The 25,094-nt window shown below is 38.2% G+C and overlaps 1 protein-coding gene across 16 annotated transcripts in view; it reads left to right on the top strand.

Moving 5' to 3' along the window:
* cfap20dc (CFAP20 domain containing) overlaps nucleotides 1-25,094 on the top strand; it is a 294,908-nt gene that overhangs the window by 222,635 nt on the left and 47,179 nt on the right. For 15 of the 16 annotated variants that reach the window (XM_062969646.1, XM_008105414.3, XM_008105415.3 and 12 more), the window contains 2 exons: nucleotides 3,067-3,270; nucleotides 17,116-17,177. In XM_062969646.1, coding sequence (XP_062825716.1) covers nucleotides 3,067-3,270; nucleotides 17,116-17,177 — 266 coding nt within the window. Of the gene's footprint in view, nucleotides 1-3,066; nucleotides 3,271-17,115; nucleotides 17,178-25,094 lie in introns of those variants that run through there. The other variant, XM_062969651.1, reaches the window with a different exon arrangement.

Below are 25,094 nucleotides of genomic sequence, written 5' to 3'. Positions count from 1 at the left end.
GCATAGATTATGTTCTTCTAGTTTAATCTGCTGATAAACAACTGCATTTAGTATTATTTATTTCATATTTTATTGCATCTCGGACCACCAGGGCTTCAGTGTGATAGACAATTGGTTAAAACACTGAAAATGGTAAATATAGTAAGCCCTTCATATCTGTGGGTTCTTCATCCGTAGATTCAATCAATTGCAGATCCAAAAAGGTTATTAAATAAAAATATGCTCAGGATCTCCTGCACAGATGCGCAAATCATGTGCATTTAAATCCCAGATCCTTGCTTCTTATAAAGTCGACTGTCATTTTCTAAAATCTCAAATGTGTGCCTCATAGCACTGTTGGGTTGTTCTAGTTTGTGGCAAGATGCAGTTATTTTATTGTGTAGCAGTACTACTAAACATTTGTAAATTTGAATATTCTTGTTTTGTTTTCAAATGTCATCTTGAATCTTCATGTGCTTATAGATATAGATATTGGAAGCAGATCTAAAATATTTATGAGGATTAAATAGTTTGTAAATAACTGTCAAAGCAACATGGACAAGTAGTCATGAATTCTCTAATGAACTTGAAAGAAGATTATTTTGAGTTCATTTTAAGAATGTGAGATAGTTAAAATACCCATAATGTAGAAATGCTATGATACTGCTATCATTTCAACTTCATATGCAGTGAATCTGAGTCTTAAATATTTTTAAAAAACAATCTGGAAATAAATTTGAATAATTTTGTTAATTGTATTGATGTAAGCTCTGCAAGATCCCTAGGTTATCACTAGAATCCTGGTGTTTCTGAATAATTGGCCTAAAAGTCTGCAATTGGCAAATAATACCTTTTGAAAAGTATTACTATATTTTCCTTAATGATCATAAAATTTCTTTAACTAATATAAAATGACGAAACATGTTAGCTATGCTATTTACCTTATAATAAACCACAAAGGTGCCAAAAACACAAAGACTTTTGTCTGAGGTACCGTACCCTGAAATCTTTTGATCTGGAGTTAGAAATATTTTAATTGCTAAATAATAAAAATCTTATTATACCAGGAAGTTTACCCAGTGTTGCCTGAATTCCTCACTGATATGATTTCAATGTTTGTGTTGGAGCACCCACAATTTAGGAGATCAAATATCAAGTGCTTGACAAAACTTGTTCTAAATTTTACTATGATCTTTATTTTGATCCCATTAAATAATATCCCCATTTGGTATACAAACCAACACATATGTTTACGTATCTAGTATGTTGTACTAGACAAACAAAAGCTTTATATTACAAGTCCAATACTGTGTATGTTCTCTGATCTTATAGTGTATCATTGGAATGTATTTTATATTGAATAAGAGTACTTCAAGTTGCACAGTATTTTCTATCCTTACTGATAGTGACTCTCAGAGATTCGAGCCAGTCTAGCCTAGTTCAGCTACTTCAGAACTTTTGGTAGGACGTACTAGAAACTAATAGGAATTATCTTTAAGAATCTTTTCTTTCTGGCATAGACAATGAAGGCTTATACCTTTGTTTGGTTCAAAAAAGTGAAGGGATCTTGGTATACCTGCTGCCTGACACCATCCCTGACTGGGCCATTTTGGTGCTTTGGATTCCTTGGCAATGAAGGCTTTCACTAGCCCAGTTCATGGTGTAGGACATAATCTTCATTTTTATCTTTACCTCAGCAAATAGTGAGGATAGTTTGTCATGGCTAGGCAGTTTCTGGAGCAATTTTGGTTTTACAGCATTTTCTTTGGCAGTATGAGGACCCATTCAAAAACCCATCAAATACCCAAAATCCACCCCAGCAAAAAAGCTGGTCCCTTCACTGTGAACTTAGTATAAATGATCTCAGCCAGCAAAATTTAGTTATCCTAACAAAGTCCCACTGGGGACATAAGCTATCAGCACAATTACAACTGAACACCCTTCTGGAACTGCAGAACCTTAGTTTTCTCTCTTGCACAGAAAGCTCAAGCCAAGAGTCATAAGACTCAGTATGAAGCTCACTGCACATGCATTAAAACACAACTTGATGGTAGAGCAGTAGTTAGTTATCAACCTGGAGTCCCCAGATGTTTTTGGCCCAAAACTCCCAGAAATCACAGCCAGTTTACCAGTTGTTAGGATTTCTGGGAGTTGAAGGCCAAAAACATCTGGGGACCCTAGGTTGAGAACTACTGTGGTAGAGACTATGGAAAAGACACAGTCCTTTGCTGGAAGTACAGGGGTTATAAACATTTATCCTGGCAAATACCCTGCTGTCGTTGGAAACCTTCTATAACCATTTGGAAAGCTTTTTGAGGATAAATCATCTGGTTTCTGAATAAATTAATATTGCTGTTGAAACCTACCCAAATCAGATGTTCAATTATCTTGCCCAGCTTTGTGGGATCAGTTTTAGCTTCTGTAGCTTATTTTATTACATGGTACTACAATAAAACCTGATGTGCGGTATCAACATAAGAATCTTTCCTCATAACAAAAGGAGTGGGCAACAGGGGCTGCCTTTTCTAGGAGGAGAACTGAACACCCTGCAACTGGCAGTGTAATGAAGACCATATAATGCCCCTGCTACAACAGCTCCATTGGCTGTCAGTCTATTCCCAAGCACAATTTAAAGTGCTGAGTTATAAACTATACACTCCAAGCTGAGATAATGGGGAAAGCCATTTAAAAGATTGCTGGGGAGGGGGTGGAAAGCCAGTAAAGAGGATGCTGTGGTGGGGAGAAGCTTCTTTAAAAATGGCAATTAGACATTCCTTTTGCTGTGAGTTCTAGCTGCCACACTGCGAAAGGTATTTTTTCCTGACCCCTGTCTGCTTTGGCTACCGAGGCAAAACCAAATGCCTTGGCAAACTATCAGAGGGAGAAACTGAGTATCAATGGGGAAAAAACAGCTTTTTCCTTGCCTGGAAAAATGCCACCATCAATATAAAATATTACAGAACCGGCAGTGACTTCTTCCGCAGGAGGAGATGTCTACTGGATATGTTGATGTTTGTGCCCATAGTATACTCTGTCCTTTATTATCTTCTACGCCATGCCAATCTTTCCTTTCAATGTATTTCTTAGGAATATGACTGGAGGAACTACCAGTCAAGCAATATGAGTGCCTCTGAACTTCAAATGTTGGCTAGTATGAAAAGGCAACAAAATGAAGAGCTGGAAGATAATCGACTTTCACATGGGTTGAGTGCCTCTCAAATCGGCAATTGTAATATCAGCATCAGCACAAGCAGTGACGATACAACAACCTGGAATTCATGTCTCCCAGCGGTGAGTTTCGCTTCATACATTGTCGAAAGGTTTCCTAGGGAAATTCTGAGCTCATGTAGAGAACTTTCATGTTCTTTAAGCAAGTGTTTCTAAACTGTTACAGGGATTGGAAAAATACAAATCCTAAAGTGGCCCAATATGCTTCCTGCATAACTTGTCTATCCATCAGGTCGAATGTTATTCATTCTTTAGCATAGCTGTGACTGACTGCAGTGATATATTTGCTTTGCTTTCAGCAAATGCTGTTTGGCAGTATCTGTATATAAATGCAACTTGGAAAAAGCATTTCTGAAAAATCCAATACATCCAGGCATGATTCTCTTTGTTCCTATATTCAAAGATAGGCATTTACCCTACCTAGACAGGCTATTCAGGTTGTTGTTTTTTTTAACTTCTAACAAATCTCTTGCAGCGGCTGTGTCATGGCAAAGAACATGCGCTCCTAGGTTTTTTTGAAATCTGCTCAAAACAACAGTTTGACTAGCATGAAGGAAAATGACCTGAAGATAAAAACTGCATTCCATGAGCTGTATCAAAATGCCCTCAGCAGTTGTCATTGTTAGAAGTAATAAAGCTCACATTGCTTTGTATCATCCCATGAAATACAGAGCTCTTTAATGTTGATACTTTAAAGATACATAGAGGGGATAGATCCCAAAGCTATTGTATATTTTGATCACAGTTGAGGCAGCCATGGAGTTGCTTTGGTTTGGTTTCATTGCCTCCCAGCACTGAAGATGGACATGTCCAAATAACAGGTCAAAGTTATTGTCAGAATATAATGAGACAACTCTTTTGGTATATTAAGATATACAAAATGCATAGCATATTTATCCAAAAGTCCTCCCATGTTCAGCAGGTCTTAGAGCAACACAAACCTTAGAAAAGTATAGGTTCAAGACCCCAAAAGTAGTTAATGCTGTGCTTACAATGATATCCACTGGGATTTACTGGGATAATTGTTTTATTGCTTTGTTACTGTTATTTGTTTGTTTTATCGGGCCAGGCCCCATGTAAGCCGCCCCGAGTCCCTTTGGGGAGATGGGGCAGGGTATAAAAATAAAGTTGTTGTTGTTATCATTATTATTATTATTATTATCCAAGAATAATGCACAGAAATATTTTAATACTTGAAAAAATACACTTAAAATGCTGCTTATCCATTCTTTTAAAAAAATAGTGCTGTTCTGTTTTTGAAAAAGCAGTGGTTTAAAGAGACTGTCATTGAGTAAAAGGCAGAGGATTGCAAACACACACACATACACAAACACAAAAACCTCAAAACACTTTTTATATAAAAGAAACTACTTTTATTTTCAGTAAAAAAATTGCTATTAAAAACAGCTTTTGACATTTCTGTAAATTACATTCAAAAAATAAATTATTACACAAAAAGGCATGCCAAGAGAACATTTATTAAACACCCTTTTACCATGTACTCAGATGAAACAACGAAATGCATCACTATTCAAAAATGCCACTCATGTTATTTTCCAGAATAAACTTGGACAGCAGAGTCTGAGAGTATCCAAAATCCATCCCTTTGCATATAATTGTAGTGGTGATGATGAGCCATATGGCAATATAAAAAATTTCCTTCACAAGCACAGTCTTTGTCTGAATCTCAACAATCAGAGGACAGAAATGACTCAAATTAATAAGAACATGAATGCAAAAAAGGACAACATAAGAACACCTCTTATGACATCTTTGGTTGCAGCAGTAAACCACATTACTCATGGAAGAAAAATAAATCAAATGATGCATGGATTCTAAATCTACCCCAGTCATGTAATAATAGTGATAGCATGGCAATTATCATGTTTATTTGCACAGCAACTGTGCAACATGATTTTGCATATGTTAATATTTCAGCTCCCCATCCACAAAAAGAACATGCCACTGCTTCAGCATTCATAATGGGAAACCTCAAAATTTCCTCATCAGTCTCTTAGTTCAGTTCCACTGTCCACTCCTCCTACCTGATTGTTGCATTCTTTCTTCTGCCTTTCTACTCACTTCAACTTTCAAAACACACCATTATGCATCTTCTTAGGCAACCCCTCATTGTCTGAGTATGATTGTCTTCCAAATGCAGTGTCCTGGCGGTAGGTACGTAGATAGAGCCCTATTCTTGACCCACATGTTCTTCCACATTGGGGACATTGGTTTCCAGATGGAATGCAGTCTTGGTCAGGATTGGCTTGATGCGCCTTCCTCTTGGCACATTTCCCCCTTTCGCCCTCCATTCATGCCTCTTCAAATTACACAGCACTACTGGTCACAGCTGACCTCCAGCTAGGGTGTTCAAGGGCAGGTCTATGCCACAGTTTTTAAGGTTAGCTTTAAGACCATCTTTAAATCTCTTCCTGTCCATCAATATTCTGTTTTCCATTCTTGAGTTGGGAGTGTTGTAACTGCTTTGGGAGATGTGATCGGGCATTTGGACAGCATGGCCAATCCAGCAGAGTTGATGGCGTAGGAGCATCGCTTCAATGCTGGTGGTCTTTGCTTCTTCCAGCACGCTGACATTCGTCCACCTGTCTTCCCAAGAGATTTGCAGGATTTTTCGGAGGCAACGCTGATGGAATTGTTCCAGGAGTTGATTGTGACATCTGTAGGTGGTCCACATTCCACAGATGTATAACAGAGTTGGGAGAACAATAGCTTTATAAACAAGCACCTTAGTATCCCTACAGATATCCAGATCCTCAAACACTCTCTGCTTCATTTGGAAAAATGCTGCACTCACAGAGCTCAGGTGGTGTTTTATTTCAGTAACAATGTTGACTTTTGTGGAGAGGTGCCTGCCAAGGTAGCGGAAATGGTCAACATTTTCTAACATCATGAATCACATTGTTACTATGGTGCCAGTATTCCACTATTTAGTGAGTTAATGACCCCATAACTGAAGAAGTAACTAAAATGTTTCATTTGAAGAACGACTTCCTAGCCAGTATCCGCATGCTTGGACTATGGACTATTTGCTCATTTAGTCCACTACTTTGGCAGTCAGTCTCCAGTGTCTTGGTAAAGAATCTTCAGTATCCAGTCATTTTGAACCAAGAAGACATAAATTAAACTGAAAGGTCAAAAAGTGAGTGGAATGCGGATTAAGAGGCTGATGAGGAAAGCTGGAAGTGAAATAATCACCACTGTGTTCTGAGACAAAGTCAAACCATACCAGGCAGGTGCTCTACTATCAAGTTTTGGTGCTTCCTCCATTGAGGATTCCAGCCTTAATGTGTATTCACTTCATAGGCAAATAAACTGAGCACCAGAATTCTCAATGTTGAATCACTCCTGACAAAAAAAAAAAAAAACACCACAAATGTTGCTCAGACAACACTATATAACAAAATTTGGAAAAAAAACTGTCCCTTGTTTGAAAGTGTTATTTTCTGTTTAATTGTGTGGTATTTACTTTGAAGGTAGTTGTTTACTCCAGAAACTTGGTTTTTGTGGCTGCCACAAACTGTGTTGAATTGGTTGAGACTCGAAGGAACTCTTCACATGGGGCTAAAATCGGCGGCATGCGGCAATTTTGCCCAGGTCACCCACAGAACCCGCCAGCTCCCATCAGATGGCTCCGTGGGTGAAGGAGGGTGGAACCACCATGGCAACACAGGAGGCTTCCCATGTTGCCATTACGAGCAATGGGGGTAAGCCATGTGCTCTAAGAGCACTGCACGCTTCCCCACATGGGATCAGCTGGGAAAGGAGTCAGGTGATGCGAGGTTCCCCACACCTCCCGACAATGAGGTATGTTCTCAGAAGCCATGTGACAAGGTTGTATGAGATATTCATTGTAAAACTATAGCAAAACGTGCTGCATGATGTCCTGTAAAAACAAAGTTTTTGCAGTTTAATAAACATTTCCTTATTTTTATCATAGAACCAATTAGGAAATGACATTTGGAACCCAGGAACCAAAAATGTGTTACATAGTGTAATGGATTAATAACACTAAGGCTGAAATATTCTATATATTTGGAGGGAGTACTCACCCCATTTTTGTTAATTTAAAATGTCTTAATGTTCCATATAATAAACGCATTTACACTGTAATACAGAAGTGGAAACATACTTTTTAATGGCCAGCAGAAATAATTCCTACCTTTTTTGAATGCATGCTCAATAATCATGACAAATCATGCTCCTTATAATACTGATTGTTCTTTTCTTTATGGAAGTTACTGGAATCACTTAAGCACCCGGCATAGCTGTTTTTCTGGAAGTTGCATGATCAGCACTTATTGTAATATATACTCTTGCTTCCTTTAAAAAACCAATTAGAAATCTGATTATTTACAAAATAACCATTTATATTACCTGGGGTTTTTTTGTAGAAAACTTTTATCAGACATTGGACCGTGAATACTGCCTTACTACTCTCTATCAGTAAATGGCTTGATTTTTATGCTGTGTTCCTAAACACGTCACACAGAACTTAAATCGTGCTTTACCCACCAAAATGTGCATCCAGGAAATGGCTCAAGCTGTTGGCTTTATTACCATACATGTTCTGCAGTATTTAACTTGTAAGACACTCCTTTTGATCATGGCTTCCAAGAAATCATTTTAACTCCTTACTCAACATTCAACTTTGTTTTATTCTGTCTCTTGGTGAAATCAGCTATATGTAAAATGTACAACTGTACATATTATTACAATTTTTAGTTAAATGCTGCCACTCGTCCTCCATGTTGAGTACATAGCCTTCCTACCTACTTTATTCTCACAGTAATAATAATCCTGTCTAGCCAGAAAGGTTAGTGGTTCAAGCATGGGACTATGACCAAAGTTCAAATCCCCACTTGGCCATGGAAACCCACTGTTCTCTCAGCCTAGAAGAAGGCAAAAATTGACTGTCATGTCCCTTTTCTTTTCTTTTCTTTTCTTTTCTCCAAGCTAAACATACCCAGCTCCATCAGTCTTTCCTCAGAGGGCTTGGTCTCCAGTCTTTAATCTCCTGGACACATTCAAGCTTGTTCGTATTCTTTTTGAATTGTGGTAACCAGAACTAGACCCCATTTGGGATCCCCTAACTGAATATGGGAGTCACAAAATGGGTGTACAGTACCTTGTCCTCTAGAAGCTGATTTATACGTTTACATGAATCTGTTAGCAACTACATGGATCAAATGCTTCAGCTGCCACCTGAGGCTACAAATCAAGCAAGCCAGCATGACATGAAAATGTTGAAGATGTTCTACATTGTACAGTATCAAATATTCAGCTAAGATTTAATTCTTTATGTCAAAATAATCAAGCACATCCATCTCATTAGTATGCAAATTGCTTTCATCTTTAATAAATGGTAAAAATTGTATGTTTACCTTAAAATGAATTTCTTTACGGTTTATTATCAATAAATGTTTGACTTGTATACCTTTTTATATACCTATATACCTTGGTCACATAAAAAAAAACTCAGATTAAAAAGTGTTGCGATAGCAACAAGTTTAAGAAGCCCTAATCTAGACATTGCACTTCTACTGATGCAGGCTAGATTCACATCAGAGTAGAAACTTTTATTATGGTCAATGACCAGCTCGTAACAGGGGTACCCAGTTCTGTACATCCATGTCAGACTTCATTAATAATAATAAAATTATAATAAAAAATTAAAAAACCATTATAAAATTGAATTATTTACCAATTTAAAATCTAGGCTAAAGACCACATACAAGTAACTATTGAAGCCCAACTAATCCCACAGGATCCTCTGGGGCAGTCTCAAGGGAGGGAGTGGGGATGACACCAGGGGGAGGGGGGGAGTAACCGTAACAGTCTAGAACTATAATTATCAGTCTATTTCTGATTCCCCATCTATACTCTGTAGGAGATGCTTAAGTCTTTTGGCTCTCAATCATCGTCTGCCGAATTTTAATTGCAGCCGTGCAGAACTTGGCAACGTTGTATGTCACAGCCGAGATGGTATCTGAGAGCAGTAAAGTTACATAAAATTGTCCAGAGCGTCCTGGGTATTTAGTTGTCCATGGCGTAATGAGACGCGAACGAATGTCTCTATAAAACAGGCACTGCAGAAGCACATGTTCTGTTGTTTCTATGTGACCTGAGTCACAGGGACATAGCCTCTCAGAGTATGGGGTCTTCTGGTAACGACCTTCCAGTACTGCAGATGGAAGCACATGGCATTGAGCCAAGGTGAAGGCTCTTCGATGGTTGGCTATCTCCAGCTTAGTGAAATATTCCATAGGGGAGGTAGAGCCCCTACTGTCTCCACTGGTGATAAAGGAAGGGGCATTAGACAGATCTATTTGGCATTCAATGTCTGTTATACGTTGTTTGATCTGGGCTTTGGCCTGGTCATATCCCATGCTAGTTAGTATTTTTGGGGATAGACCTAGAGATGCAAGTTTGTGTAGTATCTCCTTTTGCCAACTAGATTGAAAGTTGTCCTTCATAGAGAGTGGTGCAAGGCCCAGGGGTGCGAGGGATAGTCTGAGCCAGTAATTCAATATTACCATCCACACCCTGGCCTCAACTCTCAGGAAGCCAGTCTCCAGACGAAGGATGGCATTGGAGACACACCTTGGCACCTGTAGGGCGGATCTTAAGAATTTGGATTGGACAGTCTCCAGTGGGGCAAAGTCAGAAAATGGTCCTATTTGGGCCCCATAAAGAGTTGGGCCATTGACTTGGCTTCAAAAAGTTTGAGTGCCGCTGGTATAAAGTGCCCCCCTTTTGACCTCAGATATTTTAGTATGGCAGACGAACTCCTTTGTGCATTCTCTGCCACATAGCCTCCATGTGCTTTTCTGCTGCCGGAAGAGTGGAAGACTACTCCCAAATATTTGAAACAGGGGACCTGCTCAATTTTGTTTCCATCTATAGTCTAGTGGTGGAGCTTAGGTCTTTTAACAAACACCATGATTTTTGTTTTCTGATAGTTGAGTTGTAACTGTTCATCCCTACAATATTGTACTAATGCTTTCAAAGCTCTTTTGAGGCCTATTGGAGTTCTTGAAATCAGTGCTGCATCGTCTGCATACAGTAGGGTGGAGATATGTCTCCCTGCAAGTTTTGGAGGGTGAAAGTCCATGTTATGCAATTGGTTGACCATAGAATTGATGTAAAGGTTGAATAATAATGGGGTTAATATGCAGCCTTGTTTAACCCCTTTCTCTGTTCTGACTGCATTAGTGAGGTGGCCTTGAGGGTTACATCTTATTTTGAGTGAGGCCCCTTCATGGAGCTGGCGAATAAGATGGAGAAGCCATCTGTCGATTGAGGTGCTTTCTAATTTTCCCCATAATTTGGCCCTAGAAATAGAATCAAAGGCAGCCTTGAAGTCTATAAAAGCTACATACAGGGATGCAGAGTTATTGGTAGTGTATTTTTCTATCTAATGCTGGAGCACTAGGCAATGGTCCACCTTAGACCGTCCTTCCCTAAATCCAGCTTGTTCATCGGCTAAAATGCCTTCTTGCTCCATCCAATCTTGCAGTTTCCCTTTTAGGTGTCTAGCATAAATTTTACTGATAATGTTAAGGAGGCTGATAGGTCTGATAGATTCACATCATCTTTTTAGCTGCTGCATCACACTGTTGGCTCATGTTCAACTTGTCATATACTAAGACTCCTAGATCCCTTTCACATGTACTGTTGTCAAGCCAGGTATCACCCATCCTTTGTATGCATTTCTTTTTTCTTTTCTTTTTTTTAACCTAAGTGTAATTTAATGTACTGTATATCTGTTATTATGTAATGTATTATGATACAAAGATTCAGTCATTTGAAAGTGTAAGTAGATATAGCTGCAATTAGTGATGAGTGCTTTATAGCTGCTACTCTACAAAAATTTGGAGACAGAAAACAGCTTTCATTAGGATTGGGTTTCTCCCCTCAGAGGTTTTAATCAGGTTTCGAACACATGAACTATTTAAGCTGTCATTCAGCTGTTTTTGACTCTGGCTACTCTGCAATCCTAGCTGTTTTGTTTTAGTTTGAAATAAGAGTGTATATATTATGCGCTGTCAAGTTGCCATCACTGACAACTGAAAATCTTTGCTTTTTCAGAAGGCCACAGGAGAAAACATGGCTGACAGACAGTCTTTCTAATGTTGTCCTTTCCGAAAAAAGTCTTCCTTCAGGGCTAAGATGCTAGCTTGACTCCATTATTTTTTTCTAAAGCGGCCAGCATGAATGCCTGTTGCTGTCAATTTATACATTTTAAGAGTGTAGAGCTGCTGAATCAAAAGTTTCCCCAAATTGCATTTGCAAAGTTGTTGAAAAACCTTATGCTCAGAGCCAGGTCTCAAATTCATTAAGATGTCTGATATATTTATTATTATTATTATTATTATTATTATTATTATTATTATTATTATTATTATTATTAATATTATATTTATATCACCAAGGGACTCATCTGACCCTATCACATCTAGGTAGAGAATGGCTATTGACACTCTTCTTTCATGAAGAGGTTCTGGTCTTGTTCATAAAATTCACTTCAGGCTTCAAGTTGGTTTCAAATGGTAAATCAGATGTCCAAAGATATCTACAGCTAAGGGGCCCTTAGTCAAACCGGACTCCCCCCCCCCCCCCTTCGCAAAGCAACATTTTTAAAAATTGGAAAGTTCTGGCCATTGCTGGAGGAAGTAGAAAGCAAAAAGATCAGGAAAAGAGAGGAGAGAGCGGAAGAGATAGCTGAGAGCAAAAAGAAATTGGATAAAACTGATTCTCAACTTTTGGTCTTCCAGATGTTTTAGACTTCAGTTCACCATATACCTTACTACTAGCCCTGCTGGTTGGAGTCTCTGAAAGTTAAGGTCTAAAATTTGCAGAAGGCTGAAAATTGAGAACAATATAGTACATCTCCCCTCCCCCCCCCCCCCAATTTTCCATTTCTCCTGTCAATTTACCTGATTATGAGGCTTCTGATTATGTTGGTATATCTTGGATTGTAATAATGTGGGGGGAATGGCCACAATACCTTCATACTAGGTAAAAGAAAGAAATGGTAGAGGAAGGTAGAATACAGGACAGAACACTGCCCTGTAATTCCCAGCCATTCCTCTTCTGCGACCATTTGCAGATTGATAATATATGAAGATAATACAAATGTCTAATACAGTTTTGTTTGTTACAGTGTTCATGGATGTACTCTTGGAGAGCCAGATTTTATGGATCCCACCAGCCCTACTCTATTCTAGGGAGAAACCATTAGCCCCGCATAGGACTTGTACTGGAGGAAGTGTGGGACTCAGCTTCATCACTGCCTACAGATATTGTGCAGTCACGTGGGAAGCAATGTATTCACACTGTAGATTTTGCTTCATTGTATTGTGATTAATAATAAACCCATTTAAAAACTGTGGCAAGATGTTTCAACTTCTGAAAATAGAAGGGAGGTGTACCCAAGCAACCGAAGAAGACAGAAAATGAAATGTCATGCCACAATATTTAAACAGTTCTGTATGGTTAGAAGGATGCTGTAAAATGACTTATAATATTATTGGTAATTCACTACATCATTCTAGGCTCTTGGCCGCATTTTTCAGAAATACTGTTGTTGTTTTTAAAATCATATTTCCACTCTAATGTCCAGGAGCAAATTGATCACACAACAAAACAGTACATACTGATAATAACCGACAGTTGGAATGCTAAAGTTGGAAACAGAATAGAATTACACGTCAGAGAATCTGTTGTAGGATCAAGAAGTGAAGCAGGAGAGTAATTTATTGGATGCTATGTGGCCAACAGTTTGTTTACTGGAAACACATTCTTCAGGAAACTGAACCAATAACTATATATGCGGGCATCACCTGATGGCCCATATAGAAGTTAAATAGACTCTGTAAATGGTAGCAAAAGATGGGAGAAACTCTGGTCTCTGTGAAAAAACAAAACCAGGTGCAGGTTGGGAAACAAAATATAGACTACTGGTGTGAAAAAATAGAGTAAAGCTAAAGCAGAACATTAAGTCAATCATTTCTCTATTCCTGACATACCAATAAAGAAATAAATGGCATACTAATAAAGCTATTTCAAGCTTTAAAAACAGAATCCATACAAATTCTAACAAGATCTGCCAGCAAAGAGAAAGTAAAACAATGGTCCAGACAATGTGGAATAAGGGGACACCAGAGATTTTAGTAAACATTGCCTGATGTCCCATATAAGCAAAAGGATGTTCAAAGTATAAAGGAATGAGAAATACCAAATGCTTATGCTATATACATAAAAGAAAGGAGCACTAGAGATCATATTGCAAATATACTTTGTCTAATGGAACATAATGCAACATGATAGTCCTGATATGCAACCTATGTTTGTCCAAGAAGTCACTGTCAGACCACAATATGGAGAAACTGAATGGTTTTCAATGAGCAAAGGTCAGATAAGACTGCATTTTATCATCCTACTCACTGAATTTGTATGCAAAATATATCATACAGAATGCAGAATTAGACTTGAAGGAATGAGATTGATAATTGAGGGAAGGGACATTGGCAGTTAAAGATATCATAACAAAAACAAGGTAGAGAAAGCTGCTTTTGGGGGAGGGTGAAGGTGAGAATTGAAATAGACAATATGCAGATCTCCTCAGCTGGATCAGGACAAACATCTCGCAAAACCCGGGCTGTGGCACAAGCTGGTGAGCAGCCAGCTGCAGCCAGCTGAGACCAATCACTCTGACCAAGAGGTCATGAGTTCGAGGCCAGCTCAGAGCCTGTGTTTGTCTTTGTCTTTGTTCTATGTCAAGGCATTGAATGTTTGCCTTATATGTGTAATGTGACCCGCCCTGAGTCCCCTTCGGGGTGAGAAGGGCAGAATATAAATACTGTAAATAAATAAATAAAAACCTGAAATCCAGGAATACTGTTGATGCCCAAATGTTACCAAAAATATTCAAACAAATTCAAGGAATAACAGTCTGTGCCCTCTCATTATCAGTCACATGAGAAATGATAAAAGGCTCGATATTGCTGATTCTTGATGTTCAACACTAGTGAGCCATTATAAGACTGGCAAAGAGATCATGACACTTGAAAATATAATACATTTATTTCTGACTATTGTAAGATTTTCCAATTGTCTACTTCGATCACAAGGGCTAGACATTCTGTGGGTACTAATGTGTGGCCTATCAGATTGCACTCGGTGGAATGAATTCAAAGTGCTCTTTCATCTGAAAATTTCTTGGCCCATGTAAAGATGTAAGGTATATTTCCTTTTTAAATGCTGATATTATAAGCTCTTCCATCCTGATGTTCAGGCATCTTGAATTTCTCATTAGATGAGGCACATTTTCACTGGCAGTACCTTTCAGAACTGTTTTACCACCCACAGCTCCAGGACTGATGAAAATTGGACCCTTCATAAGAATGATATTTTTATGCAAGTGAAGCAAAGCGGCTGTGCCCTGACATAATTTCTCTTTTTGTCTGCTGCAATGATACAAACCTAATACTTGTGTTTTAAAATGAAAGGACTGATTTTAAAGTTTCCTTGTCTTGATAATCCTGGGAAAAAATGAATTTGGTGCATTCTTTTCTTTTGAGAAATGATAAAATCTGGTCTTGTTCCAACTAATCATACTTTCCCCCAGTCTTACTTGCTCATCAAATCTCTATTAATTTTCCCTTATAGAATATGGACAGCTTCTCACTAGAAAGCATGCTTTTTTGTTCTAGATATTGGCTAATTTTACATAACCTTTTTGTCCCTTGGTGTAGTCTGTAGCAACAGCACCACCAGAAGGCTGCTGTTCATCTATCATTTATCTTTGCTGTAAGTTTCAGTTTAGAAGCTTTGTACATTCTGGAATAATTCTCAGGCTTATACACATACCCGATTACAAAAGGGAATAGCGTCCTTGCACTTTGACCCATGCCCAGTATTAGACTTAGCATCTTCAGTCTTGATGCACAACATGATTCTCTGTTGCGTCATTTAGGATAATACCAACAATACCTGATGCAGTCTGCACAGCCTCCCTTTTGAGGCTGACTTTAACTGCAGACTTCTTCTGGACTAATTTTAAGAATTTTCTTTTTCTTTCCCCATCGCTCTCTTTTTAAAATGATGTCAAATAACCTTGTGTTCTGAAATACTCAACAACTTGCTTATAAATTTTTTTATTGTTGTTCTCTTTTCTCTTCGTAGATCAAGATTTTTCTCTGTGTGTGTGTGTGTATTTAAATTGATCAGAAAATGTCCTGTTTATAACATTAAACACCTGGGGATATTTCATCTATAAAGAATTATTGTAGCCAACTAGTAATTCAAATGCTCTCCTGTAATGATAAAATAATATACCAAAAACTGTACTTTACAGCTAATGATAGTTTACCAAGAGCCAAAATGTAGTAACTATTGTTTAGCATCTGCTCCAGACTGTCAGTCCAAAAGGAACATAATCATTTTCAGAATTGCATATTGCTCTCCGCTTAGCTATCTAGTGTACTAAGTTCTTTGAAGGAACTTTTTAAATCTTAAAATATAAACATTGCATTCTTTCCAAATTAATTAATTCTTTCCAAACTTTACTGAGTGTGTGTGTGTATGTATGTGTGTGTGTGTGTGTGTGTGTGTGTGTGTGTGTATACACACACATATACATACATATATGCACACACACATACACATACACATACATACACATACAATAAAAACTAGAATCATAGAATCCTAGAGTTGGAAGAGACCTTGTGTGCCATCCAGTCCAACCCCTTTCCAAGAAGCAGGAAAATCGCATTCAAAGCACTCCCAACAGATGGCCATCTAGCCTTTGTTTAAAAGTCTCCAAAGAAGGCATCTCCACCACACTCTGGGGCAGAGAGTTCCACTGCTGTACAGCTCTCACAGTTAGGAAGTTCTTCCTAATGTTTAGGTGGAATCTTCTTTCCTGTAGTTTGAAGCCATTGTTCCATATCCTAGTCTACAAAGCAGCAGAAAACAAGCCTGCACCCTCCTCCCTATGACTTCCTCTCACATGTTTCTACTTAGCCATCATGCCTCCTCTCATCCTTCTCTTCTGCAGGCTAAACATGACCAGCTCTTTAAGCCGCTTCTCATAGAGCTTGTTCTCCAGACCCTTGATCATTTTAGTAGCCCTCCTCTGGACACATTCCAGCTTGTCAACATCTCACTTAAATTGTGGTGCCCAGAATTGGACACAATGTGATTCCAGGTGTGGTCTGACTAAGGCAGAATAGAGGGGGAGCATGACTTCCCTGGATCTAGACACTACACTCCTCTTCATAGAGTTGGCAGAGACCTCGTGGGCCATCCAGTCCAGCCCCTGCCAAGAAGCATTTATATATGCTTGAAATTAATTTTCCTTTTTGTATGGAAATAGTAGAACTTGCAATGGAAGCAGAAGAAAGAAGATAAATGATCAGAGGTGATCAAATAACACATATACTTAGGAATATGGTTTATACGATTACAGTGAGGTAATATAAGGCATTTGTTGTAGTCTTCCTAATTTCTGTTATAATTACTGGTGAAATTTGTATTTTCAGAGGAAGGAACTGAGAAAGCTACTTCTGAGTATTCCTTGCCTGATAAAATTCATGGGGCTGCCATAAGTCAACCAGTAACTTGAAGACATATATGTATTATAACTTTCTAACTTCTGAAGAAAGCCATGCAAGTTGTTCATGGCCAAAATATGTTGGGCTCTCTTTTAAATAAAATCTCCCCTCCACCTTGTTTTCTGTACAATTTAAAATTTTGTATCTCTTTCATACTGAGGTAATTTTGGAAGAGTTGTGTTTGTTGATTACAGTGAATAGTTAAGAATGGTTTTAAGCTGGGTATGAAATAAACAATTTTCTTTCTGGTTTCTTGTGTCTTCCACAGCCTGTCAACCAAGGGTGTCACTATCAAAAAGAAATGAACCCTCTTTCTCAATCCAACCCAAGGTAAGCTGCTGTTTACAGGCAACAACAGTGTGTTCAGAATGTTCAAAAAACCAATTAATATGGCTTTTGCTTGGCAGACCCTTAAATCTTATTTTCAACTGTTCTGTCTTAGAAGGACATGTTTACCCCCCAGTCCTCATCCCTCTTCTCACAAACACGATGTTTAGCAGCTGCTAGCATGTATATGTGCTTGTATGAGTGTAAGAGGAAATGAGTGAGCTTCAAATTCCCTTTACAGCATATTCAGAATACTACAGTCATATAAGTGAGGGGATGCTGGAAGTTGTAGTCCTAAATGTGGCCTCTATAGCTTCTGATTCCTAGGAGCCATTATGTAAGAATATTGACATACTGGACACCATCACATACTCTCCAACCATTCCAGTTTAGCAGAGAGAGCTCCAATATAGCCTATATCATTTCACTTTTTTAAAGACCCTGTTCCTCTTTCTTTCTCTGTCCGGCAGTTTTCTCTGTTCTTGGTTCACTTGCACTTCTGCAAACTGAGATCTACACTGCCATGTATAGAATCATAGAAACATAGAATCATAGTGCAGTGTAGTACAGTTTAACTTCATTGAACTGCTTTATATGAGTCTATAGGTTAAAGGTAAAGGTTTTCCCCTGACGTTAAGTCCAGTCGTGACCAACTGTGGGGGTTGGTGCTCATCTCCATTTCTAAGCCGAAGAGCCAGTGTTATCCGTAGACACCTCCAAGGTCATGTGGCCGGCATGACTGCAAGGAGTGCTGTTACCTTCCCGCCGGAGCGGTACCTATTGATCTACTCACATTTGCATGTTTTCGAACTGCTAGGTTGGCAGGAGCTGGGGCTAACAGCGGGTGCTCATTCCGCTCCCAGGATTTGAACCTGGCACCTTTTGGTCCGCAAGTTCAGCAGCTCAGCACTTTAACACACTTTGCCACCAGAGGCAAAACAGTCTATACTGACCATATAATGCTCCTTCAAACTGCATTAAATGGCAGTGTAGATGGGCCTGAGTAGAAAATGCAAGACTTTGCGCTCAGCTCAGCAGAGGGGAACGGAGGACAGGGGGAAGAATCTTGCCCTTTACCCTCTGTTCAGTTTGTTCTTCCTCATGAATACCTTTTGCCATCTTGATAACCCCCTTTTGTTCTTTGGCCATATGTGTCCCAGCGTTAATCTCTGAAATGTTTGAGGGTATACAATTAGAAGGACGATTTTAAAAACAGAAGTGCAGGTCCTCTACTGAGAAGCTTATTTGGACTGCCTACATTTAGAATGATGTCTAAAATTATTGTTTTAAGCTTTCCACATTCAGGTGTTTCTCTCCTAGAAAACTCTCTTGAGCCTAGGCCTAAAGGGCCACAGTGAAGCTTTCCTCGGGCTTTAGGTACCTTTTCTGGATTATCTGAGTCAGAGTGGACTTTTTAATACAAGTGGAAATACTGAGAAAAATGAGGGCTAGATGGGAAAGCATACAGAGAGCATCCTTTTTGTTCATGTTTCTCTTATTATACATGTTGTTCCTCCTCAAAAGAATCCCATGACAGAAATTAATCATTTCTGAGCCTTTGCTAACAAGATCTGGGAAAACGTGTTGGAGATGAAACCAGCAAGTTTGGGGGATAGGGAGTTTCATGGAGCCAAAATCTTGCTGTCTCCATTGTCTTATTGGGAACTAATTTGAAATTTTGCTTTTAATGTAGGAGTAAATAGGTAATCTTTTAAACAAGGATGCACCTGCATTGTGGAATTAATGCAGTTTGACACCACTTTAGCTGCCATGGTCCAGTGCTATACAATCATGGGAACTGCAGTTTGATGAGGTGTTGGCAGAGAAGGCTGAAGGCTTTGTAAAATTACAACACCCATGATTCTATAGCATTGAGCCATTGGCAGTTACAGTTGTGTCAAACTGCATCAATTCTACAGAGTAGATGCACCTAAATTGGGAAGAACTCGCCCTCCTCCACCCTTATTTCGAATCAATGCCTTCTGTAATACTATATCATGGCAAATACTCTAAGGGTTATTAGGTCTTTGGTAAACTGAGGTTCTATCCAGAATCTTTTCCAGGCCTCCCCTGCTGCTGCATATTACCACTGAAGATCGATAATGAAGAACAAGCTAGTTTCAGGGAAGCTTGTCATCAATTACTGATCTTCTCATTAAAGAAGTTTAATAAACTTCCAAGAAACCTCGGGGTTCTTTAGAATACAGCTGGAAAATGAGTGCTCTAAAGAAAAGAAGATTGATAAGCCATGTTAACAATTTCCAAGAATGTAAGATGGGAAAAGGAGAACAATATACCCTCTCAAAGAGAGTCAAAGTAGTATAGTAGCTTAAGCATTGATCTGCAACTCTGGAAACCAGAATTTTAATCCTTGATCAGTCATGGAAACCCACTGGTTGCCCTTGGTCAAGTCACGTTCTCTCAGCCTCGATCCAGTCTTGTCAAGAAAGTTCCATGATATGCTCTCCTTAAGGTTGTCATAAATAAGAAATGATTTGAAAGCACACAACTTTAGCAATAATACCTTCTCAAAGCAGAATAAAACTAAGTAGTCTTTATAGAGGAGCAAAGGTTAGCTTATACTAGAAGGAATTTATCTTATATTAGAAGGAATTTGATCTTTTAAAATACCTATAGGAAATGCCCCAAACTGCACTTCTCAATGACTGTGACCAGTGTACAGATATCCACTTTAAGTACTTTTCTGGGGAGAAAGATAGGATACAAATTTAACAAATATATCAATCTCTTTATACCTCACCTTTTCCCCAAACTGGGACTCAAGTCAGCTTACAAACTAGAGAATGACAGTAAACATACATATGGTTTTAAAAAGGAAAAGTTGGAATTAAAACAGTATTAAGCAAATTGAAAATTCCAAATGTTTCTTACTTCTTGCAATATTACAGCAGAGGTACTAGAGTTCAAGCTGCTGAAAACATGCTTAAATACATAATTTAATGTGGCAGCATTTAAATATGTACTTGAAAAGATTTTCTTTAGTCTCTCACACTATACAATTATAGTACTTTGACAACAGCTTTGACTGCCTTGGCTGCATCCTGTGGAAACCTGCAATTTGATGTTTTATAAGATACTAGATTATATACGCAACATTGCCCAGCAATGCTATTTATTAGAAATACTCTTTGTTATCTTTTCGATTTTAGGCTCATGGTACCAGATCCAGCCTTTTCTTGGAAGTCACGCACTCTCAGCCTCAGAACAAGATGCAGACACACACACATGCACACACACCTTCCAAAATATTAATATTAGCTTAATTGTTTCCTTCCTTATTGAGTGTTTGTCCCAATTGTGGTCTTCAGAGCTTTGTTTTTGACCTCTTGTTGGGCTTTTTCTAGAGAAGTAGTTCTCAGCCTGTGGGTCCCTAGGTGTTTTGATCTTCGACTCCCAGCCAGTTTACCAGCTGTTAGGATTTCTGGGAATTGAAGGCCAAAACATCTGGGGACCCACAGCTTAAGAATCACTTTTCTAGAGGATGCCATTTTGTCTGCTACTAAGAGGCCCATGGCAACCCTCTGGCGTTTTGTAAGGGTTTCCTAAAGTGTCCCTGTTTTGATGCTCGAGCCTTCTTCCATTTGTCTTCTCTCCCTCTGAAGTAGCTTTTGTATCTAAATGATTGCATCTAAGTACTGCACATATTTATTTGTTTTTGGAACCCTGGCTCCAAGAGGGACCATATTTGAAACATATTTTAAGTTGGACAATGAAAGATATGTTATCACATTTAGTCCAGGTCTATCAAGCCATGTAGGAGCCTTTGGAGAACAAACAAACATGCATACCTATATTCGCTTTTATGTACAGTATATATAAATATTCTCTGCCAAAACGCTCTAGTGCAGTGATACTCAACCTGTGGTCCTCAGGTGTTTTGACCTACAACTCCCAGAAATCCCAGCCAGTTTTCCAGCTGTTAGGGAGTTGAAGGCCAAAACATCTGGAGACCCACAGGTTAAGAACCACTGCTCTAGTGCCTCACCAAATTATGGAATCTTTGGATGTGGCCATGATAATTAAAATGGAGCCACTGTGCAATAATTGTATAATGTCAAAAATAATTTTTCTATAAATAAATCAAATCGGTGTAGATTAGTAGACTCAAAACTAGAGACCACGGTTGAAATCCTCACTTGGCCAGAAAACTCATTGCATGACTTTGAGTATGTTACACACTCTCAACCTCAGAAGAAGCCAAAGGCAAACCTCTGAACAAACCTTTTCAAGAAAACAATATGGAAGGTTCCCCCTCAAGATTGCCAAATGGAAAGAAGTGGTACAGGCTACAAACAGAGTTATATTTCCATACTACAGTAGAGTCTCACTTATCCAACGTTCTGGATTATCCAACGCATTTTTGTAGTCAATATTTTCAATATATCGTGATATTTTGGTGCTAAATTTGTAAATACAGTAATTACTACATAGCATTAATGTGTAATGAACTACTTTTTCTGTCAAATTTGTTGTATAACATGATGTTTTGGCGCTTAATTTGTAAAATCATAACCTATTTTGATGTTTAATAGGCTTTTTCTTAATCTCTCCTTATTATCCAACATATTCGCTTATCCAACGTTCTGCCGGCCCGTTTATGTTGGATAAGTGAGACTCTACTGTATATGTATCGAGAGAAAATGTGTTATTTTTAAGGCATGGTTGAGTAACTTCCCAAGAGCCAGGGCTGATTTTACATCTATACTTTCGAATGGAGTATGTCCATAGTAGAAATTAGATGGAGCTTAGTAAGGTTGGGGTTATATCAAATTGACAAAAACGGATATAAAGCAAGTACAAACATGTAAAAGTGGGTAAACATACGCCTGCCATCGTTACAAAATTATAATTCTATTACGATAATTTCTCAACATTAAGTAACAAATTCCTCCCACCCACTAGGAATTACTTGAAAGGATTATTTGTTTTTAAGGCATTCAGTATTGGTTGTATTAATTACAGTTCATTTAGAATTAAAATTAATGCATTAAGGGATGAATTAAATTCGTTATAGAGAAAATGTAATTAATTACAGCATAATTTTTAATTTTACGTCAACATGGGAAACCATGAACTTTAAATTAACTTGGTTTGGTAGAGCAATACAAACAATAGCAGTGGCAACAGAAGCAGTAAATTAAAATAAGTATATTCCAAATTACTGGAGAAACACTTAGGAAACCAAGGTTTTGCTTGACTGGTAATTGGCAGGGTAATTGACTATATTAGACAATTGCCCAGTGTTTGTACATTTAGCAGTTGGCCACCAAATTAAAGCAGCAAATCATGACACCAGTTTCAGCAATTATTTTAAATTCAGGGAATTGCAGGAAGGTGTTGAGTGACTCGTGGCCCATGGGCCATGCTTTAACCTCATCTCCACTAAAGGCACATCTTTGAATTACAGATAATGCAGAATTGTAACCAGAACACATTTTCCCTTAGATATTTCATTACAATCAATACACTTACTGATATGAACAATCCAACTAACTTACTGTATGTACACATGTATAAATCTAAAAGTGTTAATCAAAAATCAGCCCCAAAAAACTCAGTTAATTTATCTGTGGATCGGTGTGTGTGCTGGTCCTTAACTCTTACCAGAAAAGGAATAATGTCCTTCTCTTAGCAAGAGCTTAGTCCATCACATAAGAACCTTTAAAAAGCACTGACAAACCCACCCCACCCCATTATCTCCACCATGGCAGCTCTTTTGACCTTCCTAACTACCTGGCAAGAAAATGACAGTGGCTTTGGTTTTATCTTCCATGAATAAGAGAAAACCAGTTTATCCATTGGTAATGTCAACATCCATAATTTTGGTTCAAAACCTGTCCTCTACTTATACATGAAGTTGGCTTATGCATGAGTATATTCAGTAACTGCAATTTGTGGAAATCTCTCTTCTCTACACCCTATCTCCCATGGAGTTATATATTCAGTTTAAAAAAAAACCCTGAGTAACTATTTTTTAGTGATAGTTGTAATTCATGATATGAACTTGGAGACAATAGTGCTAAATACGAGTCTTCGAATGAGTTTATGTGTTTCTATTGATAGCTACTTGTGGTTCGATAGTGTCCCAATCCATTCTTGGATAGGAGTCATTTTCCAGCTTGTTGTTTACTGATTTTTGGTTTGTTAAACATGTTTTAAGATAGGTTGTATACTTACAAAGCTTCTGGCGCCGTTTCACTTTAAATTCCATCTTCTGTATATTTTCAATGGTTTCACTCAATTCTCCAACATTTACTTGCAAAATATAAAGAAAAACTGACTTGCATGGCCTTGAATTTATTCTACCCCATGATCTCACATTGTTCAAATGAGCTAAAAGGCACTGTGCAGCTGTATTTCTCTATGACATAAGACCTATTTTAGCAACATCTCCCAGCAATTAACAATTGTATGGAGGAGAAGCATAACTTCATCACATCTCCATAAGTGCAGTGTGTGGATCAGTACATTGGAAAGTACACCTGAGGAAAACATTTGTTAATGATATTCCTCCATAATTTTGGGTCCATAAGAGTCAGATTCCTAAATTTGGGAGGAGCTTGCCTTTCTACGCCTTTCTTCTCCATGCCTAAACAGTATGAGGAACCAGTAGGCAAGAGCCCCACTCTTCTCATTCATGCCATTGTTAATCAGATGGAGGGAAAATCCAGAGTACCTGGGCAGCAATGCTGGTTATGCGTTTTCTAAAATAGATAGATAGATGTCAAAGTATTATGTAGGTTGGTTGGTTTGTGCCACAAAGGTTCTTCCATGGCTTAATACATCTTGACCAAACTTGGCACACATACCATTCAATATCCAACTTAAAATATTGGAGGCTTTGAATTTTTTAAAAACCACCCCTTTGGGGCCCAGAGCAGAGCGGGAGGGAATCTGATTGTGTGAACTAAATACGCTTTTGGATCTTATGTTGTCTTTCTGCAGATATGAGTTATTTTCCAGCAGAGGGACTGAACATAAAAAAACAAAAGCCTTCGATAATACATAAAACAATAACTTTCCCAAAACAACAAGGGGTTTTTTTAAAGTTGCCATTGTTGTTTAAGAAACATCAATACTTCTATTTACCTTCACCCATTGTCCCATTATATTACCTATGATATTGGTATATGCTACATCTGTCTCAATACTGGCCTGTATTTTATTTTTTTCCTTCAATGCGGTCAGAAAAAGCTTGCTGTTTGCTTTATTTGCAGAGGTACAAGTTGAAAATAAGTGTGTATGCTGCCAAATGCAGCCAAACACAATTGTTCCCATTTCAGTTTTTGTTTTTGTTAGCTGCATCCTGTCTTTTCTCCAAAGTACTTGATAAATAATATATTAAAGTTTATTATCTCCCACCTCATTTTATTAGTATTAATTCTAGAGGGAAAGAAAGGTTCCTAAGATGTTTCATACTTCTCAAATTCAGCTTCCTGAGTAAAGCAAATGGCAGCCTTCCAGTCTGTTATTCTTTTCACATAAAAGCCTCAAATAAATCCATCATTCTTAGTTTTATAGGGGAAATGTCTGACCCATCTCTGTAGAGTCCACCAAGAAGCAATTGACCAGCTATTTAGTTTTCATTGGGATATCTTCCCTTTACTCTGCTTTGTGAAAGACATTACTTGCCAGACTTGGCTAGGGTGGTTAGGATAATTAACCCAACAGCTTAACAACAATAAAAATCCTTGGTGTCTTGGTTTTAGTCCTGTTCCTGGGGAGGGTGGGGGAGGGGGGATTCTGATTAAGAAAATTTAATTAGATATGCCACATCATCTCTAGTTTCTTAGATATTGTTATAATGGCTTTCTATGGGTTTGCAGATGGAAGGGATCCAAAAAGTAATCTACCCTGATCCAACCCCTACACAATATTTGTTTTTTCCATTGATCACAG

This window comes from Anolis carolinensis, chromosome 2 (assembly GCF_035594765.1).
Source record: "Anolis carolinensis isolate JA03-04 chromosome 2, rAnoCar3.1.pri, whole genome shotgun sequence".
NCBI lineage: Eukaryota > Metazoa > Chordata > Lepidosauria > Squamata > Dactyloidae > Anolis > Anolis carolinensis.
Note: the sequence above shows the minus strand (reverse complement) of the source record. Positions and strands in the feature narration are given on the sequence as shown.